We start from the raw sequence: 21,423 nt of genomic DNA on the forward strand, positions 1-21,423 counted from the left end.
CTGTCCCATGTGCAGAAAGCAGTCATTTCCCCAAAGATTTCTAATCACATAAGATCAAGTGTTTCCTGAATCCTCTTCTACAGAAACAAGAGTTATTTCTGAAGGGGTCTCAGCCTATTAATGCGTATAGTAAGTAGAGATGCCCTTGCAAGTTTACTAAAGAAAAATCTTAAGAAATATCTTACTAGATAGACTATATTAATTTTCTAGTTTGAGCTATGTGATCACCAGTTTCCTAGAAAAAGGCCTTACCATCCTTTTTGGCTGCTTGGAATTCTATAAAACTTTGTTAAAGAATATTATAACTATCAGCAAGTAAAACAAATGTGAGCTACTCATTCCAGATCCTCCTGCTTGAGAACTGGGAGAAACCTAGTAAATCTCATACTAATTCCTTTAAATCCTCAGCAACAGGGAGATTAAGGAAAAACAAAGTCATTCTACTGACGAGACAAAGTCCCTTTTGCCAATGTATTTTTCTGACAACAGCAATGTCAATAAAGATAGAGGATGTCAATTACTTAGGAATTAAATTCCATTACAGTCAGTGGGGACATGCATTACTGTTAGCAGCAGATATAAGGCCACATTTTTATGCTTTCCATTGAATATCACTCTTCAGCTACTTCTGTTTTTCTTCTGTTTATCCCTCAAGTATTAGTGCTTCCTGGCTACATTGCATTTATGGAAAGAAAAAAATTCTTCTGCCAGCCAGAAACCAGAACTATTTCCATCAGTATCTCTTTAGCAGAAAAGCATTAAAAATGTTAATAAGTGATTTCTACTGTAATTCAGCTTTAGGTTTTTGTGAGGTTCAACCCCAAAGAATGAGAAGGCCAAATAGCAGATGTGAATACTGCTCCATTGGCAGACATTTTTATATCTATGACAGAATTAAGCTCAATTGTGTTCTGCCAGTTTTTGACTGGGTTTCAGAGGTACGGGGTAATCACAGGTAATTAATTTTAGCATGACACAGATGTACATGAGTATGGGGAATTGGCGGACCCACACTTCTATTGATGCTGCTGGCCTCCACATAAGCCACGATGAAAACAGCTGTAGAGCAGCTGTATCTCCTCCGTTCCTTTGTCTGCTAGCTGGTCCTGATACTTGGGTCTGGCCATCCTCCTATATAAATGCCAAGCAGATCCATAAAGAGTGTGCTGACCTTGCCCTTGTACTTGGAAGTGATCCTGGTCCATCCCAACAATTCATAAAGGAGATTCACAGGCACAGTGATTGATTTTTTTTTTTCTCCACCTGCTTGAGTGGCAGAAGGTGAATGGCAGGTCTATTTATCTGGGGACATTATGATGGTGAAAGCAAATGGGACTAACGAGAAAATAAGCTGATGATAGAAGTCACGGACTTAGTCTCCTTTATGGGGGATTTTTTGGCCAATGCAGTGATAACGGTTACCTGGTAATTAGTATTGCAGTTAATCAGAGGCAGCCTTCATTGCTGTTCAGTCTAGCATTTGGAGAGCTTGTGCTCTTTGTTTATTCATTTATTTGGTCAAATTTTCCTTAGTTTGAGATCACCACAGAGAAGCCTAAGAAGACATGTTGTGTCAGGTGTCTTGTTTTGGAAAAACAAGACTGATTCTAGTAATATCTTACCTGTATGTTTGTCCTTATGATAGCTAAATTCTTTCCTATGTACTAATTATGTATTTGTGTGTTCTTTTCTCTTCCCTTCCCAAGGAGGATGCAGATGTGGAGTGGAAGTTTGCACGTGCCAAGCTCTGGCTATCCTACTTTGACGAAGGAAGGACTTTACCTGCTCCTTTTAATCTAGTGCCAAGCCCTAAATCATTTTATTATCTCATACTGAGAATAAAAATGTGCCTCATAAAACTTTGCAAATCTAAGGCCAAAAACTGTGAAAATGATCTTGAGATGGGGATGCTGAATTCAAAACAACGGGTATGTTGCATCTTTACTTTTCACTTTCTTTGTGTGATGGATCCACACCTGCCAGAGACCTTCAGGAGAGGGTTGCATGGTTCACAGGTAGACCAGGGACAGAGCAACCTCTTACCCAGAATTGTCATTGCATGTTATTTGTATTGTATTAGCACCTAGAGGGTCCTCCCTGGCTCGTTATACAGGGCACCGTTTGGACACCAGTGAAAGAGCAACTATTCTAAATGGAGGCACTTTCCAAAACCAAATAAGCAAGGTCAAAGACCAAGGGAAAAAGCAGATGCATAAATCAGATCCTAGATCTGGCTCCTAACATACTCAGCAGGCCTTTATGCCTCTTCAAAACATCCTCTGGCCTTTAAGTGATTTCCGAATTTTACTGCCATTACATTAATAGCATTTACTGCCATTCCAGGTTTGGGAACAAGTTTCCAAGTAGGGATTAATAACACCTCCTAAATACCTACAGCTGTAATTATCAAGTTCTCTACTTGCATTTGTCTAGCGATGCGTAGCTACTAATGGGCAGATCCTGCCTCTTCCATCTCGTTTTTTGGTCATTTAAAATAGAAATGTGCTTTGTAAGCGCCAGCTGCATGGTGGCATGCTTTTCCCATCAAAAGTGAGTGTCTGCATGATAAACCAAGAGAGCTGCAAGAATATGCTTAATGTCCAGACCCTTCCCAACAGAATTAGTTTTGTTCCTCCCCTGGGGAAATGCCAAAGAAATCAGAGAAAATGATGTTACCCATGGAAATTTTTATCCGCAATGTACAAAGCATGCCTGGGACAGAGTGTTCCTAGTGTATACATTTGTAACACACCCAAACCTACTCACAGGACAAATCCACCTGCAACATTTCTGCATTACACAGGAGAAGAAAAAGTCCAAAACATTCACTGGAACTCAGCTGCAGCTGCTTGGCTGCAGTCATCAAACTCAGTGGATTAAAAGATGTGAGGAGACAGCTTTGCTAATTTAATTTTCTCAGCTCAGGTTGGGTTTGAAACAAGAGAACAATACTGAGAATTGATTCCTGGGGGAAAAGAAAAGCCCTCCAAAATGTGTTGTCTCATTTCTTACGGTCACTGCATGTGAGAGGCTGGTGTGGCTCCTCAGCACATTGCTATTCTAACAACCTGCTTTCAGAAGTGAGCAGCCTACCCCCATTTTTAATCTTGCAGAAGTAAAGAAAGGGAACAAGTTACACCAGGAAAAAGAAAGAGAGCTTGGAGAAGGTTCTGCAGTTTGCCTTTGTGTAGCCTGCTTTGGGCTTTGTTTGGATCTCTAGAGTTTCCTTAGAGGAGCACGCAGTCTGGCAGGATGATGACTCTTGGTGAGCCACCTGGCTCCAGGCAAAGCCCACACCTGGGACAAGATCAAGCTCATATGAACCTAAAAGAACTGCATATGTATTGGGCCTGCTCCATGTTTTCATATAATTTAACTGAGTTCCTTATTTGTGAACAGTTTTTAAGTTAGACAACATGTGGCAGCATTTTAGTCCATAAACTCATTTAACACTAATGATTACTGAAGGACCCATTAGAACAGTAAATTCTTGAAATTAAAGAAATATTTTTTCCTCTATCTCAAATAATGATTTAGAAAGATAATATTTTCAAAACATTATTTTAATCAAACTACAAAATGTCTGCTTAGTCTGGATTTCTTCCGCTTCAGAGCATAAACCAAAGTAATACAATTTTCTCTAAGATTCTTCTTCCCCAAGCCATATAAGTGAAAGTGTCTGGCTTGTCCTTTCTTGTAGAATTCATGCAGAACTCACAGTTTCCATGGCTTTGACATAAGCAATGACAACTCCCAGTCATTTCTTGCTTGCCTGTTGATTTTTTTTTTCACAGATCATCTCTATATTACCATGGCACACCTGGTGAATGAGAAAGAAAAACCAAACAAACAAAAACCAACAACAAAAAATAGAAACACCATTATTTGACGGGATCTCTGGGCCTGTCAGGGATGAAAAGCCCTTAACTAAAGCCTTCCCTGTACATACACTTGCATGCTGTCACAGGGGTTTTTGATACCCACCAGCTCCTTTGGGTCTACGATATGACTTAATTCCTTTGAGAAAATTTTTTTCTTTAGCACTTGGGCCAAAAAATTCATAGGTGAATAATAATGTCAAAGAAAACTGTTACAAATATTCTCTGTGCTGTAAAAACTCCTTAGAAGCTACTAGAGTGCAAAATTAATAGGTCCAATGTCATCTGATTTAAAAAATAAACTCTGTTTTAAAAAAGTATTTTTTCAGCTAAATGAGTAGCAAATTGTACTGTTGTAAAAGAACTGCTGAAAATCAATTCAGTTTCAGAATGTTTTCATAGGTGCATTGACTTGTTCTCTATAAACCTATTTATTTTTATTCTATTTTTTAAATTGTGTTCTACTTTGATAATCACTAATCCAAGATAAATATATTTTGTTTCTCTTAGCACCTTCTTGTCCAAATATTGAGCGAGCATGTCATTTTTGTCTAGACAATTTAGAATCTCTCTTTTTTTCTTTTTTTTTTTTTTTCCTGTAATTTGTGTTTTTCAACCTTTTCTGTCTTTCAAAAGTTCACTTTTTTAGACCTGAATGTGCTGGCTTTTATCCTACCCATAGATCAAATCATTTCCTACTGTTTCTATAAGGCTCTGTTTACTTTGGGGCTGCCTGGGTATGAGAAGCTATCATTGATTTAATCTATCATGATGTTTTATAATTTCAGAAAGTTCGCTTTCAGTCTAGCACTCGAAACACAGAAAATTATTCGGGGAAGAATGCTTATAACAAGCCCACGAGATATCAGGTAATCACAGCATGAAAGCAAGAGCCAGGGAAGAGATCTGTCACTGAAGAGCTCTGCAGGGGTTGTATTCACTCTGGTCCAGCTGCTGCCAGCCTGTGATGAGCTGCACTGTGGCTTAGCACAGTCACAGGACTAGGCTGGGGCACCTCACGTTCACAGTGCTCGGAGAAAAGCGCAGCGTATCATCCATGGCAATAGACATGGTGTTAATGTATGTCATGCTAATTAATTCCACTCAAGGGTGTATAATTTAATACAAGAGATATCATTCAAGCTTTAATCTCCCGGTCTTGCATTGTCAGCAATTCATTTTGTCATGACACCGTGTCACGTCTCCAGCCTTTTCATTATCATTTGCATGTGCTTTCTCTGGCAGTAACTTGTTCTGCAGAGCTAAACCTGCAATGTGGTATGGTTCAAACCCACCCGCAACTGTAGCAGTGGCACAGGGCACCTCAGCCATTGCACGAACTAGCACAGCTCTCTGTCTCGGTTGGAGCATTCGTGCCAGCATAAATATTATTTCTTCTGCAAGCATGTAATAGGATAACACAATAAGCAGAAGGCAACCCATGGGATTTGATGAATCCTGAAAGAAATCTGATGGGAACTGTTATGTCTGAAGGAACTAACATTGAAGAGAGTTGAGAAAAATAATATTTTAATGGGGTGTGATGTGCAATGGCAATTCTAGGACTTGTTTGTCATGTACTGGTGTGGCATCCAGCACAGTGTGTTCCTAGTCTGTACAACATACCAGTAATAACATTTTCCTGGTCTTAAAAGTTGTCTAGGCTTTTGTGCCAAGATAGTAGGTGTCTCTAAGACACCTACTACAGTTAGAAACAGAATTCATTTGTTCTGGCATCTGGAGTTAGTTGGCTTTACACCATCAAAGGCGAAGGGAAAAGAGATGATTGTCGCGCTCAAACTGGCACTTGAGTATTTCTGACATTTTTCTGTACATTCAGACCCACAGGTAACAGAAAGATGTGTCAGCCTCTGCTGGACTTATTCTCTTCCTGCACCTATTATTTCTAAATGAGAACACCTAATGTTTGTGGTAAATTAAGCCCTTACTTCCAAGGTTGAAAAAGCCAAAAGCAGCTGTGAAAAGTATTTGGGTTTTCAAAGAGAGAGATAACTACATGTTATTTTACTTTCCTAATGCTCCTACTAGGTTTCTCTTCAAATAATCTTAGAAAGTTTCCATTGCTGCAGAAAGAAATTGTCCAAATAATACAAGAAAGGTGTAACAATCTTGATTATCTAAATACAAAGAAGAACAAACTTTGATACTCTGGCCAGCAAGCTTTCTTCTGCAACTGGAAAAACCTTTGAAGTAGTGGCTTAGCTCTGAACTGTTTTCTTTAGTGAAATTTATCAAGTGATGTATCTGCGTTTTGTGCACCTGATGTACATGTATGTACGTGCAGTGCTCTTGAGGGATACCAAAAAAAGACAGCTTGGCATTCATTACCAAGAGTCTGTCTTGAAGTTTTATTCAGGATTTTCTTGCAGTAACCAGGTTTATTTTTCTGAGAGGTTATTTCATTTAGTGTAGCAATAAGGAACAGTACCAGGGAGAAGCAAGACTTGGAAGCCACAGGGGCAAAAATGAATTAATTTCCTAAACCTAATGGCAGAAATATCTATTCAGTGACTAAGTAGCGTCTTGTTAAAGATGGTCACATTTTTAATATTTTGTTTCTGTAGACAAATCTAAGTACATTGTGTATTTGATAAATTAGGCAGGCACCCGTAAACTTTTGGCTTTCATCACAGACAGCAGTTAATATGGTTAGTACATGTATTTGAGTAGTGGCTATCCACAGTACCAGCTATATGGAAACTGGAGTAGAAAGATGTTATCATATTGGTCCAGGTAATAATAGCATCCATTGTCTATGTTGATTCCTTGTTTTATTCTAAATTTCCTCTGTCATCTGTTCTGAAAAAAATAAAAATAAAAATTCTTTTTGGATCCAGAATTTCCCTACTTTCCCCAAACATTACTTCATTTATGTTTCCCCAGGTGGCAACCCTACCTCCCTCTGGATTCTACTACCTTGGCCATCTTCAACACACCGTACGTGCACTGTGCCTCATCTCTGTTGACTTAATTGACTCACCTGCTTAGCCAGATGCCTCTCTGAGACAAGGACAGAAAGTCCTAAACATCCCGCATTCCATGACTACATGACCTTTATATAAATGACTGGATCCTCCTTTGATATTCACATGCCTTTAGTACCATTATAATTCAGAGCTGGCTACTAAGAAAAAAGAGCAGGTGTATTCATAGAATCGTAGGCTGGTTTGCATTGGCAGGGACCTCAAAGCCCATCCAGTTCCACTCCGTGCCCTGGGCAGGGACCTACTCCCAGCCCAGGCTGCCCAAGCCCCATCCAGCCTGGCCTTGGGTGCTGTCAGGGACAGGGCACCCACAGCTTCCCTGGGCAGCCTGTTCAGTGCCTCCCCACCCTCATAGTAAAGAATTTCTTCCTTATATCTAATATGATTTACTCTAATCTGATTCCTTAATTCATGTTCCATAATCTTTGCAGTGTTTTCAGTGATGTTTAAGGCAGTCCTGATTGCTCTGGGAATATATGAGCTCACTCTGAGATGTTTTTCCTTTAATAACGTCCATCTAATCAAAAAACTAGAAAAATAAAAAAAAAAGATGTTTTCTATCTTTTTTCTATCTTTTCTTGGATGTTTGCTGAGGCCTCTGTTGTTTACAGAGCATGCAGAAAGCTTTGAGGGCACAGAAATCTTCATTGAACCTATCACTCTTTTGTCTCAAAGAATGCGATTTGAATACTACCTCTTTCTGGCAGTGGTTAAATCAAAATAGGAGAGTAAAAGGCTCTCCTATTATACTCTGCTTCAAGAAGCTGCTCCCAACATGACAGCATGTGCTGCCTTATCTGCCTGAGGACCTTCAAGTCTGAGTTGTGGTGTAATGTAAATATCTGATAACCTAATTTAGGTATATCTGTTGGGACACCTAAATCATCATCTCTGATAGAACAATGATTTCACATTTCTCACGCTGATGTCACTGGCAATGATGCAGGCCTTCAGCTGTAACCCACTGTGTAGCTCGACTGCCAAAGTTACTTTCCTTTTACAGAAATGTAACATGCATTTTTGGAACAATATCACATTGCAAGGTCCTATTCATAACTGTTTCCTACAATTTCCGTATTCTCTGTTCCATACTAACAGTCATCACCCATGTTATAAATCCACATGGTGCTATTTTTACCCTGTGTATGTCCCTTAAAATCTGCCATTTTACTCTTGCCAAGCTCTCCATTTTTGTTCAAACTCTTTTTCTCTGTCCCTCATTGTCTGTTTTCTCTCCATAAGCCTGAATTCCGAAGCAGAGTCTTTCTGTTTAACCTTGGGTCAGATGTTCAGCTCATCGTCATGAGTGGCTTTGCTAACAACATTAATTAACCACTTAATCCTTCCAGTAAATTATATTTTATTGATACATTAAATAGCAACATGCTAAAAAATGATCTGGATCCCATTTCTTAAATTGCTACTGCATCATCTGTGTTTTCATCCTGTCCATTTGTGTGCATCCCACAAACACCCCAAAGTATCTTTATGTGTACTCATTATGCAATTGCTGTCAATCAACTATTTTAATACAGAGTTCATAATATAAAGTAGAGAATAAATGAAAAGTCAGTAATAAAATTCCCTTTGTTTCCTCTGAGGCCAGGCTTCATCCTTAGAGAAATCAGGCTCTTGAATTGCTCATAATAAGTCTAGAATTAAGGAGGTGTGGATAAGCTCATGTTAAGATAAGTGTTTCTGTTCTCTTTTCAGAAAATAATGAAACGTCTGATTAAGCGGTATGTACTGAAGGCTCAGGTTGACCGAGAAAATGATGAAGTCAATGAAGGCAAGTGGATTTTTATTATTGCCACAAATTAGAGCGTGTAATGTTATTGCTACTGATACCTCCAGTAAGAGGATTTTGCTTTGTTAACACCCTCTGTGAAGAGAGAGCATGCTCAGGCTCACACAAAGGCGAACAATGGTGACTCTGAGCCACCTTAATGCTCTGAAATAATCAGCAGAACACGTGTATTGTAGGATCTGTCTACACTTAGTCCTGCTCTTGCCCACACCTCTACCTATCCTTGTTTTACAACATCCAGGGTACAGCCAATACCTGGCCTTTTCTTGAGGTCTAAATACAGCAGTTTCTGACTGTGCTGCCTACACTTGTAACTAGCCCACAGACATTTTGGAACTGGATAAAGATGTGCACTGCCATGGTGTCATATAGGAATTTTAAGTAGATGGAAAAGAAACTCCTCATAATACCTTCTCTCTGCTACCCTCCTGTAAATGTCCAGTATGGATGGGGATCTATACATGGAGAGGGAACAGACTTTAGAAGAAAGATGAACTTTCCATATACACTTGCTATTGCAGTTGGTACCACTGCTGCAAGTATGGGTTATTTACTGTAAAGCCAAATATAAAGGGCATGAACCCAGCAACATCATATAGAGTGTCACACACACTGTTGACCAAGCACACTTAAATACTCTCTCATGTCTTAAAACCATAGGGATGACTCCTTTGATTCAATATTGCTAACAAGAATATTTTCCTCCCTTTAGGAGAACTTAAAGAGATTAAGCAAGATATTTCTAGTCTCCGATATGAACTCTTGGAGGAAAAGTCACAAGCTACCAATGAGCTGGCAAGACTAATACAGCAGTTGAGTGACAAATTTGGGAAGAATTTAAATAAGGACATTTGATAGTGGACACAGAAAAACAACTGATTTTCTAAACATTTTTCAGTCTCAACCAGCATCTTAGGAGGGCAAAAGCAGTGCAAAAGATGGGTGCCACACACTCAACTTTTGTGAACTAGCAAGTATTGGTAGGAGCACCTTACATTACTCCTGTGTTTGGTGAATTACCAGTTAAAACTTTTAAGACAAAGAAGTGACTTACTGGTAAAAACATATGCCCTTTGACATCAGAAACAAATGCACCATAGGGAAGGCACCTTTAGTTAAAAGCAAAAAAACAAAAACAAAAACATATCTTCACCCGCCTGAGTCCAGTGAAGGGACTGTGCTTGTTTATACCAACTCAGACTGAACTGATCAGAAGTGGGTGAAGTCTGAAGAAAAACTGTGCCAAGCAAATGCTCCTTGCAAAATTTAAAAAAAAATCCTAACCTTGGGTGTGTACTCTCCTTTTATGTTTACATGGGCATCCATGAAGATAACTTTGAACAGCACTGTGGTTAATGAAAAACAAATGAGAAATCATCTGCTGAAATGACCGAGGCCAAGTGTCTCAGGTGGAGGTCATCTACTTTTTAGGCTGAACGACAGAGTTGGAAAAATAAACAAAGCTTGTTGGGTAAAGCATCCTTTCATCCCCCTGCTAGAACCTGATAAAGGGATTCCCAGCCAAAAATTCCTCTCTGCCTTTTCCAGCTATATTATCTAACCCACTAATGGATATGGTCTCTTCGTACACACCTAGCCTCTCTTTTATCCTCAGATGATCCCAGCTTCAACAACAGTGTACTGACATATTCAGAGTGATATGAAACTCACTTCCCAGTAATATCCACAGCAGAAATAATATATATTGTGCTAATGTGTTCAGTACAAGGAAGAGCATTAATCCAACAGCAACACAACTCTGCTCTACTTATGGATTTCAGAGGTCAGCAAGCCATAGAGTGAGATAAATCATAAAGAACACACCCAGTAGTTTCAAACATTTAAAACAATATGAAAAGGCTTCAATTCCACCAAGGACAATGTGAAAATAATAATAATAATAATTAAAAGAAAAGGGAAAAGAAAAAAAAAAAAAGAGAGAGAAAAAAAAATCGTCGGAGCAATGATTGTCTTGAGTTATGAGTTTGGCTCTTTCAGAGGACCAGGATGGAATTAAAACTGCTTTAAAGGCTGCAGTAATACAAATAATCAGACTGCATTTTTATGAATGGTAAAAATAAGTCGATGCAAAGCAACTACAGACTTCGATTGCTTGGGTTTTTACATTTAGCTACGTGATTTCAACTATTTAAAGCACACCTTACTACTTGGGAACCACTGAATGGACCTGTTTGTTTACAAGATACACCTATAAGATGACCATTGCATTTAGATATCAGCTAAGAAAAACAAGCAGAACCAGAAGGTGACCTGTGATCAGTTCTTAAGTGCCAGATGAGAACACAGATAGCCTAATAGAATAATAGTTATATTTGTATAAAAACATTAAAAAAGAAAACAAAATAAAAAGTGTACTGTAAGTAGATCTGTTTAGAGAAAAAGCAAAATACTGTATTTTTACCTTTAATAAGATTATCTTGTATACTGTAATATTTTTACCTAAAAATGGGAAAAAATAAAATTACCTCATAATATTTTGTTGTACACTGGGTGAAATATTTGCCTGATCATTTGAATATCCAATACATGGACATTTTATTGTTTTAATGTGATGGGTGAACAACAAAACTGTTGTATGAAGCAATTTTGTCACAGATTTTCTGAAGCCTGAAGTAGTCAAAAACAAAATTTTAACTAAAATACATTTCAAGGGAATAAACTAGGGAATGAGAAGTTCTGCGACCAACTATATTCTCCAAAAGTGACTCTGTATTTGTGGTACTTAATTTGAAATTATTCTTTACTTATTAACATGTTTGCAAAATTTTGTTCTAAGAACGGAAATTCAGTTCAGGTGGCTACACACATATATTGATGGTGCTGAGTGTGCAATCAAAAATTAAATAAGTAACATTTTTGCAGTGACTTTTAGCTGAGAATATAGCTGAAACTGCATTTGCCTCTGCATTACCCCATCTGTATGAAAGGTATTTTCCAATGCTGCAGCACAGAATAGCATTTCCCAGAGCCGTGGCTGGAAATGTGGGAAATCTGTTACTTTTGCATGGTAGATCTTACAATGTAGTGTCAGGATGATACATTTAGATGACAGCATTCATAAGCAAGTATTAAATGTCAGTGCAAGACAGTCACTGCATATAATAATATTTGCAGGAATAGTAACTCACTGGCCTGTCTTTCCTTACCTAAATCAGAAAATGGTGCTGATTTCAAATATTATTCTTTCCCCAGAAGAAGAAAGAATATCTTCCCTGGTAATTTTTTCTCCCTTCCAACCACTGTACAAAACTCATTTCAGTTTTGGAAAACCAGCTCTGTTGCATCAGCCTTGTCTTCAAGATTTGTCTCATTACAGCTCTACACCTGGCTCTTGATCAAAGCATTACTTTACCCTTCCCATTCAGTGTTTTAACATTTCCTAGGAATGTAAGCAGAATTCTTCAATGTAGAGCAAATAATAACCATAATTTGCATTTCTCATCGTACTGCATGCAAAATCACATGAAAAAAAGGTAAGTGGAAATGCAGTGAGACATTTACTCTTTGCATATTTAGATGTAACTCAACAAAAGGTCTGTCCTAATATCCAGCAACGCCAACAGGAACATTATTCTGCTGCCCAATATTGCAGTCAGTGCACATTCTGGTCACACATACTGTGAAGAGCTTTGCTGAATTACATGAGCCTATGCAGAAGCACGGCCATGCCCCACCAGCTACCACCTGCTGCCCTGGTACCATCAGTATAAGTCCTGCCACAGCGTGTCACCATGCTGTTCTGCATGCAGAAATATATCTATGAAAGAGCATAATATTTTCTAGAACTTCAAAAGGAGACTAAAAGATATACAGGAAAAATACAGTTTAAAAAATATGCTTCTTCCCTTTTTACATTTACATTCCATGAACTATCAAGGCACAGAGTTTTCTTATATAAATATTCATGACAAGCAAAATCCCACTTCTTCAGAGCACTTTTCTCATCTGGTCCCAGAAACACACACAAAGAAGCTGCACACTATGTATTAATGTGCTATCAGCAGAAATTATGTTAAATTCACTGCATAGTTTATTCTCCAAGCTCTGTTTACAATAAATTAAAGTTAAGAAGCCTTATTAAAAGATCCCTGAGAGAACTCAGAGAGTTTGAAGAGGAAAAATCAGAATAGCTGGGACTAGACCTGGGATGTGCAGGGCCATCTCCCATCTCCCCATCTCCCATCACCAGTGGGCGTAGCTGGTGCCAGAACAACTCCTCTGATGGCTTAAATTGGATCCAGTCTGTAACAGTTCTTAATTGTGGCTTTGAAATATAGAATTTATATTTCTTGGAAAAATTCAAAAATGCAAAGGGATTTTGCCCAAACTATTTGTATTTTGAGAGTTGTGACATTTTATAAGCAATATGTTGGAGGGGTGGTCAGGAAAAGATTAAATAAGGGTGACTATTCTCCAAGTGATCTTCCTAATTGTGCAAACCCAGCAGGTCAATCAAACTAGAAGTTAAGCAAACTGAAGAAGATTGGAACAAAGCCTTTTACTAGCCAGTAGCAATTTATTGACTGCCCAAGTGTTCAGACAATTGCTTCTTGTCTTGCAAAGACAAAACCTTTCAGCTGATGCTACCAGAAAGGGGGCAAAAGCAGAAAGCATTAACATGCCTTTAATTAGGTGAACTGCAAAGCCTTCAGCCATGAACCCCTCCTGTCCAGAGATGCAAATCTTAAAACAAAGGAGCTGCCCAAGGGTATCTGGCATCTTTGCACTGCTCTCAGCAGCATGGGATGGGCTTTGCAGGGCACAGGCTGGGGGTGATGCTTCATACACAGCTTTGCCCTCAGGGCTGGACTAATGCTGCCCACAACTTTACAGAGAACTGCTGCTGTCCCTTGTCCCCAGAAAATACAACTTAAAAGTAAACAAAAAACAAGAGCAGTGGCATGAATAACAGTTTAGGAGACTGCCTGCATTCCAATCAGCCCTCACAACACATTAAATTGTCAGAGATAGGCTTTATTTCTAATTATCTGTAAGAGAAATGCCTTTCCAGCAGGCCAGAATAAGCTGGCCTTATTAAAAGATGGAAGAGATTAAGGATCGTTCAGCAAGGACAACCCATGAGACATCCCTCTGCCACAGCTCACAGGCTGGTGGCATCTCTCCCTGCACCACAGGCTGAGACAGGGCTCCAGAGCTGTGTGGGGCAGGACCAGGCCACCAAGCAGCTCCATGGCCTCTCCGGCCAGGCAGGCACCTGGCGAGCAGGACTTTCCTTCATTCATTTGGCCTGCATTTGCCTCCCTGCTCACCAACAGGGAAACAGCAACCCTGACTTTGTAGCCAAGGCTGCAGGTTCTGCAAGATGTCTCTCAGATGGGGCCTTAAAGAACTTAATTTTTAGCAAAAGGGGAAAGAGGGGAAGCAGGTGCGACACCTCTAGCTTCCTGTGAGGAGAGGGAGGCACAGGGAAATTCAGGGATTTGCCTTAATGAGCTGGAAGTCAGGGTGCAAAACAGATTTCTGGATAATTGAATCCTATTTGGAGCAATATTTACACATTCATTCTGCCCTCTCTCGCTCCCTGCACTGCACATTTGTAGGGCACATGCAATGTGCAAGGGATAAGCTCTGCCAATGCCCAGTGAAAGCAGTGCAAGGAAGGACACCAAGAAAAAAGACTCATTGCCTCGGTAGCAATATATCATTTGGGGATGTGATTCTCTAAATCTCTGGGAGGTTTTAATGGCTTCATATGACACTGAGATAAGTCTTCACTACAGTTTAATTTAAATAAATCCATACAGAAAGGGAGATAATAGCCAAGGGGGCAAAATAACTAAACTGCTTGTAGAGTTTGTAATGGCTTTAACAGCAAGTAAAAGTGTATCCACTTAAGGTCATTTGAGAGAGATATTTAACACAAATTTGCAGCATGACAAAGAGGATTTGGAAGGGCTTTAAAGGTTATTGAATAGCTAACGAGCTTGTTAATTTTTAGCTAATATTTACTATAATGCAGACTAATATGCAATTCCCATACTAATGATTAATTATACTGCTGCAAGGATTTAATTAAAGCTTACACAGCAGGAGAGACTGGGGGCCTGGTGCTGAGCTGAATTTCCCTGCTGCAGCCACTGGTTCTGAGAGTGGGCAATTAGTCCCCACGTACTGAGGAGGCAGGAGACTGATGGTCAAGATCTTCCAGAGGATGAAGGTCATTCAAAGAGGTGGCACATGGACTTCATAGCAAATTGCATCTGAAAACAAATGAACCGATCCCCAAAAGAAACCCAGACCTGTAGCCCTGTGTCTAAGAGCATTCTGTTCTCTCACAGACTCACAGAATGGGCAGGGTTGGAAGGGACCCCAGGAGATCATTCAGTCCAACCCCTCATATTGCTCTGTCACCCTCCCAGTTAAAAAGAGCCTCCTCATATTGAGCCTGAACCTCCTGTGCTTCAGTTTGTGCCCATTGCCTCTCATCCTGTCACTGCCCTCCTCTGAACTCACTCCAGTACCTCCATGTCCCTCTGGTACTGGGGAGCCCAGGATTTTTTGATTTTTTTTTTTTTTTTAAATTAACATATAAGAAAAGACTTGTGGGGTTCATGTTCTGCAGCTCTTCCTAAGGGGAAAATGAGGAGGAGGGAAAAGTACAACCTGAGGTATGAGAGGAAATGAGAGGAAGGAATGTTACAGTGGGTGTCAGGAGGTGCCAGTTAAAATAACAGCCACAACCTGCAATAACCCCACAATCCCTTATACCCCCGGGTAGCCTGGTGGTCTGAGAGGAGAGGAACTATTTACCATAATTTCAGGAGCTTTTTTCTGCCTTTAATGTGAAAAGACTCACAGTGGCGCAGCTGATGCACGATTCGTGCCCTGGCTGCTGCTTGCACTCGGGGCCAGCAGGCTGTGCTCACGAACAAGCAATCTGCAGCTCTGCCTCTGAGGCTCCAACATAAAGCCAGATCGACAGAAGCTGAAAAATCCTCTTTCTGCAGGCTTTTTTTTTTTTTTTTTTTTTTTTTCCAACTCGTTATAGCAACCTGCCTACATGCTTTAACAACACACAAAGCCACATGAATGTAGCTCTTATTAAACTGTGTCATTAAATGAAGGAAATGTGGAAACGCCGCTTTCTTGTTAGATAACATTTCTTCATCTGATTTCAGTACGCGCTCAGAGAGGTTTTTTTTCTTTGTACAGTCTTAATTTTTCTGGTAAATATCTACCCTGCTCCCAGGGGACTACATCTTTCAGTGTCTCACACTTATTCACACCTGCCCAAAGATAAAAAATCTCTGTAAGCAAAATTCACCCTTTGGCTGGATTTTGTGTTACAGACCTACTGTGTCCAAATCACCACCTGCTGCTTCCCCAAAGTGGAGATTCAGCTACTTACACTTATTTTAAAACAGTATGATTAGATTCTTCTCCAACCCATACCTACACAAGTCAAAATTAAATTGTCTGGAACTTGAAAACAAAGTCATGTTTCTGCTATCATCTCATATAATAAGTAGGGTTTTCTTGATCCATCCTTCAAATTTTAATGGTATTAACAAAATGGGGAACATATGTACATCTAAGGTACATAATGAAGACATATTAGACAAGTAGATTTAAATTAAACATTAGGAAGAAATTATTTATTTTAAGGGTGGTGAGGCCCAGAGGAGCTGTGGGCACCCCATCCCTGGCAGTGCCCAAGGGCTTTGGGATGGGGCTTTGAGCATCTTGGGCTGGTGGAAGGGATCCCTGCCCAGGGATTGGAATTAGATGACCCTCAAGGTCCTTTGCAACTCAAACTATGCTATGATAATATGATTCTAAGTACAAAAATACTTGTGAGAAACACAAGTGACAGTAGTGGGGCAGCCCCTGATCCCCTGTAATATTCTTCCTTGGATGCTTTGCAAATTCTAATAGGAAATCCCTCCAGCATGTATCCTTCTCGGGACTAGAATTTAGCCTTTAGCCACTACTCTTTCCAGGCACTTAGTCTATATTTGGTTAGAGACACTACTTCGGCAACAAACTAAACTTCCAGAAATACAGAAGTTTATTTCTTGCTATTCTTCTTGCAACAATGAGTCAGAAATCTTTGCATTGTGACAGCTTAAACCAGTGAACTTTATGCTCCCAGATGCAATTAAAAGTCAGACAAAAGCTCAGGGGTGAAGTGTACCCCTCCTGCACCAAAAACAGTTTAACCTTGTTCATGACATTTAGGTCTCCAAGACGCACTGTCATTAAAAATGGACTCCTCTGAGATCTGGATGAAAGGCAGGAGTGACACAGAATTATTGGGATGACACCCACCAAACTTTCTTTGACTTGAATAAGAATTTTACTGCAGAAAAGTTGAGTTGTGTCAGGTAAGGAATTAAAATAAATAAATAAATAAATAATAGTTAAAAATAAATAAATTTAAAATCCCACCATAACTGTACCAGTGAATATCAAAGAAACCAAAACAAGCCTATCAGCAGCTCTGAGTGTCCATCCCACTACTTCACATGCTCCCGCAGCCTTGCTGTTCTCCAGCAGCAGTAGTGCAGGGACCTGGAGCCACCCTGACACCGTGGGTGCACCCGTGTATTGGGCACATACACAGGATAAACCACAGCTTTCATCTTCTTTGGGCAGAGGACTGTGGTTCAGAAATATATTGTTATCATCTAAGTCAACCCTTGAAGTCAACCTGTTCCAGCAACTCGCTTTGAAAATACCACCCACGTTCTATAAAAAATCAGATTTGAGATGCAGCCCACAGAGATTAATGAGGGTTTGAATTTATTCCTCAAGAGCTTCTGATAGTTTTATTTCTCTGCTGTGCCACTATAATCTTCCTATACATGAAAGTTGCTCGCATTCTTCCAGTTAGGGAAAGGGCTTGATTAAACAGCAAATAAAAATTGCATTCGGGAAAGCAAAATAAAATAAAATAAAATAAAATAAAATAAAATTATAAAGCGATTACTCAGCCTGTATTTCAGCACAAAGTTTGCTATGAAAATTGCTGTGTAGTGGACAAACAGAGTTCCAGGTGATATTTTTCCCAGCTGGAGCTTTGGAGGTTTGCAGTCGGGCCCTGTGCAGGGCACACATCACTCACGGCAGTCCCAGTAACACCCAGCACTGTGGGGGGTGCCTGCAGAAAGCTTTTGACTTGAGGTTTGAGGAGTGAAGTCGGGAAACATAAAGCACTGGAGGGAGCCAGCAAGACCCTTCCAGTAATCCTCAGCTGCACAGACCTTGTGACAATTCCTCGCCATTCAGGCAGTAAATGCTGTTGAAAGCCATCCTACTGAGTGTGCCATGAAAAGCAATCAAGCACACCTTTCTGCACTCACCAGCCCCTTTGCTGTGAGCGCTCACCAGGCTTGTTCGTTAGGGAGGAGTGGGCTGGAAAACATCTCTGTGAATTTATATTTTATTCTATTACTTTACTCACATATGCAGCCCTAGCAGAACACCTGTCTTTTGCCTTCCTCTGTTAGTGTCTCTTTTCAACTTTTTTTTTTTTTCCAAGTTTGCATTGGAAATCCTGGGGCAAGTGGGGGGAGGAAACCCAGTGTTGCCTAAGCTGATTAAAAAAAAAAAAAAAAAAAAAAAAAAGGCTGTCCTCTCCACCTCTTCTCAAAAAGAAAGGAGAGAACATTTATTTTCACTAAGCACTATATATTTACTGCTATTTATTGTGATTCCAGTGCCTATTCTGCTGTAAGAGACTAATCACATTCTTCCTCTCTTACATGTTGCATGTTAGACACCCTGAAATAGCTCTCAGGACTGTCCCATGAGCCAGGACCAGAACAACAGCATGAATCACCACTGTCTGATACTTGTGATATTCCTGCCTCTGAGTGTGTATCTGTTTGAGTGGCATTATGCATAATTCAGCACAATTCTACAAGTTCCTTTGTTAACACGCTCAAAATACACATTACTCAGCTTGACGACGAGGTTTTCGCTTACAGCCATCTGGTTGTTTTATTTTAGAAAGAGATTTGGAAGAACAGTGCTTTATTCATAGTTTGTACGAGCAAACACGAGGGCTGCAGGGACGGAGCTCCTCACTGTGACTTGCCTTAACCTCCAGCCTCAGCTTTACCTTAGTACTTCCCACATTTTTTGAAGAAAAAAGATAAAACTTACCATTAACTTTGACACGTTCTTATCATCAGACTTTGAAAGGAAACACCATAAAAGTCACCACAAACCCACCCATGACAATTGACTTCTGCACACCACTAGCACAGGTCAACCTGCACCAGGCTGCAGCTGGATAGCACAATTACACTTAATGCAATTAATGTTCAGATGAGACTTGCCTGTCAGTAGCGGGAGGAGAAAGGGAATGGTGCTCAGTAACACCCAGGGGCAGCCTCTGAGACCTTGTACCTGCAGCTCAGTGTGCAAGGTGGCTGGAAAGCATCATTTGATTTTGAGAATGCTGCCACTGATGGGTGCACCTCTGATACATCAGTGAAAGCTGGCCCTGATTCAGCAGAGCTCAGAGAGCTGAGAAGGGCCATGCTGGTCTTGTGCAGCTGCCCCACAGTGTCTAAATGATAGCCTGGAGCATTCTCAGCCCAGTAAATCACACATAGAAGGAACATGAGCAGGTGGCTCTGTCACAGATTTGATACCTCATCCTATGGTTTCTTTCCTCCAAAGGAAAGATCACCATATTATCTGCAAGGTAAACATGTTTTTCTTTGGTGAAGAGGTCCCCATCAGCCTTTGGAAAGGCAGGAATATGCCCAGCAGCCATGGCTGAATGAGTTGAAATCATCACAAAAGGGCACTGAAAGAGTTTTATCATAAATGTGCTCCTAGTCATTGTAAATATGTGGCCAACTTAGCACCTACAAGGTGTTTCCTGGCCCATAAGGTACTGCAGGACTATTTGCAGTGGCCTTTACCCAGAAGAAGCTGTCGTGACTGGGGGGTGTTTCCCATCCCTTAACCACTGAAGGCTTTGGGAACTATCTTTGCTTTCCTGTGAGAATCGGAGCCAATGTTACTGGTTTAGAAATGTTTCCATCTGTAATTACTACACAATTGGATGAAGCAAGGGTGCTTTGATCACACGTTCATTATATCTCCCCTGCTTTGAGGATAACTTTGCAGAGTGACAGCATCTGTTTTAATCCCCAGGTGGTGCCAATAAATACAAGAACTGGTAGTTTAATACAAAGCTATCTGTGGTCTCATATTCCTTTCATAGCTAATTATAGAACAAATCTACAAAATATAGCAATGATCCTACAGCTGCAAACTACCCATTAAAGCAACACAAGATGTGTAAAAGATGCTTGTTAGCACCCTCCAAGCCAGTGAATCATCTAATGCCCTCCCATCTGCACAGAGGATTGCAGATTTCATTTATTTCTCCAGTACCTGTCAGAGCAGAAATAGAAGTGAGTTTTAATGGGGTATCAAAAATCTTTGCTGCCAGGACCAGGATGAAGCCTCCTAAATTGTCGGATTTCACAGCAGAAGCTGCATGACACTTCTGCAGGTCTTTCATAATCCTGCCATGTCAGAAAGTTATAGGGCTGCTTGCAGTTTGATCTGTAAAGCAATTGCTAGTTGGAAAAAATAAGCAAGGCCGTCACCCATTATTTTTCACAAAGAACATTACTGGAAAAAAATAACAAGATAGGGAATAGATTTGTATTGCTGAAACATGGATATTCCCTCAACATAAATTGCAAGTGTCAGCTAGACACACCAGTTTCTTTCCCGCTGTGGGTTTTTAATAAAAGAAACAAGCAAATAAGTAGGGTTGATACCATGAGTCTGCAAAGGCGTCTGTAATCTCAAGCAAGGCAATTTTACCTACAGTGCTCGCTGTGTGGTCCCCAGGGATGTGTTCTTAGCTGGCATTAATTGGCACGGAAAAATCAATGCAGCCATGTGTATAAGCCACGGTTGCTGCCTAGGTCTTTCTTTTCCATTCCCTTCACTTCCTCAGAGGTGTTGTATGTGGACAAATTGCTTCCTGGGATGATATGTGCTAACTCCACAGTCCCTCCAGTAAACTTATTTTTCTTTAATCCCCTCTGGTGCGGAGGCTCATGAAGGCAGTTGTGATTCCTGGATCTCTGCCCTTGGTAAACCTGTGATTAATACCATTCCTTGGTCTTAAAGACTTGGGATTTTAAGAATGTGGTGGGCGAAAACTTGAATTTGCCAGGCCACAGGAGTCTGAAGTATTTTCAGTGCCACATGTTTCCCCTGTGGCATCAGATTATCCTCATTCCTACATTATTTTATCCAGATTTAGCATTTCAAAAAGGAGTGCTTTAGGGGTCCCTTGTAACTTCTTTTTGCAGTACACAGAGAAACACACTCATGATTTTCGCTGCTCTTTCCCTTGATGCTCCATCCCTTTTTGGCTGAGCGATCCTGCTGATACTTCTCTTATGTAAACCTGCAGAGTTTACTTTTCTTTTTTTATTTCTACTCGCTTCTTCTTGTTTCTTGTTGGCATTTGCTTTTCTCTGGTGGTGGAGTGAACATCCCAGAGTGGGCAGGCTGGAAGTCTTGCAGTCTCAGCTGCAGGGTAAAGGGGCAGAAAGACAATCCCCAGGGACAAATGGACATACCACAGCAGACAAAAAATAAGTCTTCTAGGAGGCACTTTACATTGATCCCAGCAAACCTGCAGCATAAACCAGAATTGTGACCAACCTGCGCGTGGTTAAGAAGGAGCTAATCTCCCCCTGTATTA

General features: G+C 40.3%; 1 protein-coding gene across 2 annotated transcripts in view; it reads left to right on the top strand.

Annotated features, from left to right (window-relative positions):
• The window catches only part of TRPC7 (transient receptor potential cation channel subfamily C member 7), a gene marked incomplete at both ends in the record, with an annotated part of 61,094 nt that extends 51,549 nt beyond the window's left edge, over window positions 1-9,545 (top strand). Inside the window, 5 exons of one of the 2 annotated variants that reach the window (XM_082771859.1) lie at window positions 1,707-1,928; window positions 4,667-4,747; window positions 6,783-6,836; window positions 8,597-8,672; window positions 9,403-9,545. In XM_082771859.1, coding sequence (XP_082627985.1) covers window positions 1,707-1,928; window positions 4,667-4,747; window positions 6,783-6,836; window positions 8,597-8,672; window positions 9,403-9,545 — 576 coding nt within the window. The remainder of the gene's footprint in view (window positions 1-1,706; window positions 1,929-4,666; window positions 4,748-6,782; window positions 6,837-8,596; window positions 8,673-9,402) is intronic. The other variant, XM_082771860.1, reaches the window with a different exon arrangement.
• Between the last annotated feature and the right edge of the window lie 11,878 nt (window positions 9,546-21,423).

Source organism: Aythya marila (assembly GCF_965140915.1).
Source record: "Aythya marila genome assembly, chromosome: 14".
In the NCBI taxonomy this organism is placed as follows: Eukaryota; Metazoa; Chordata; class Aves; order Anseriformes; family Anatidae; genus Aythya; species Aythya marila.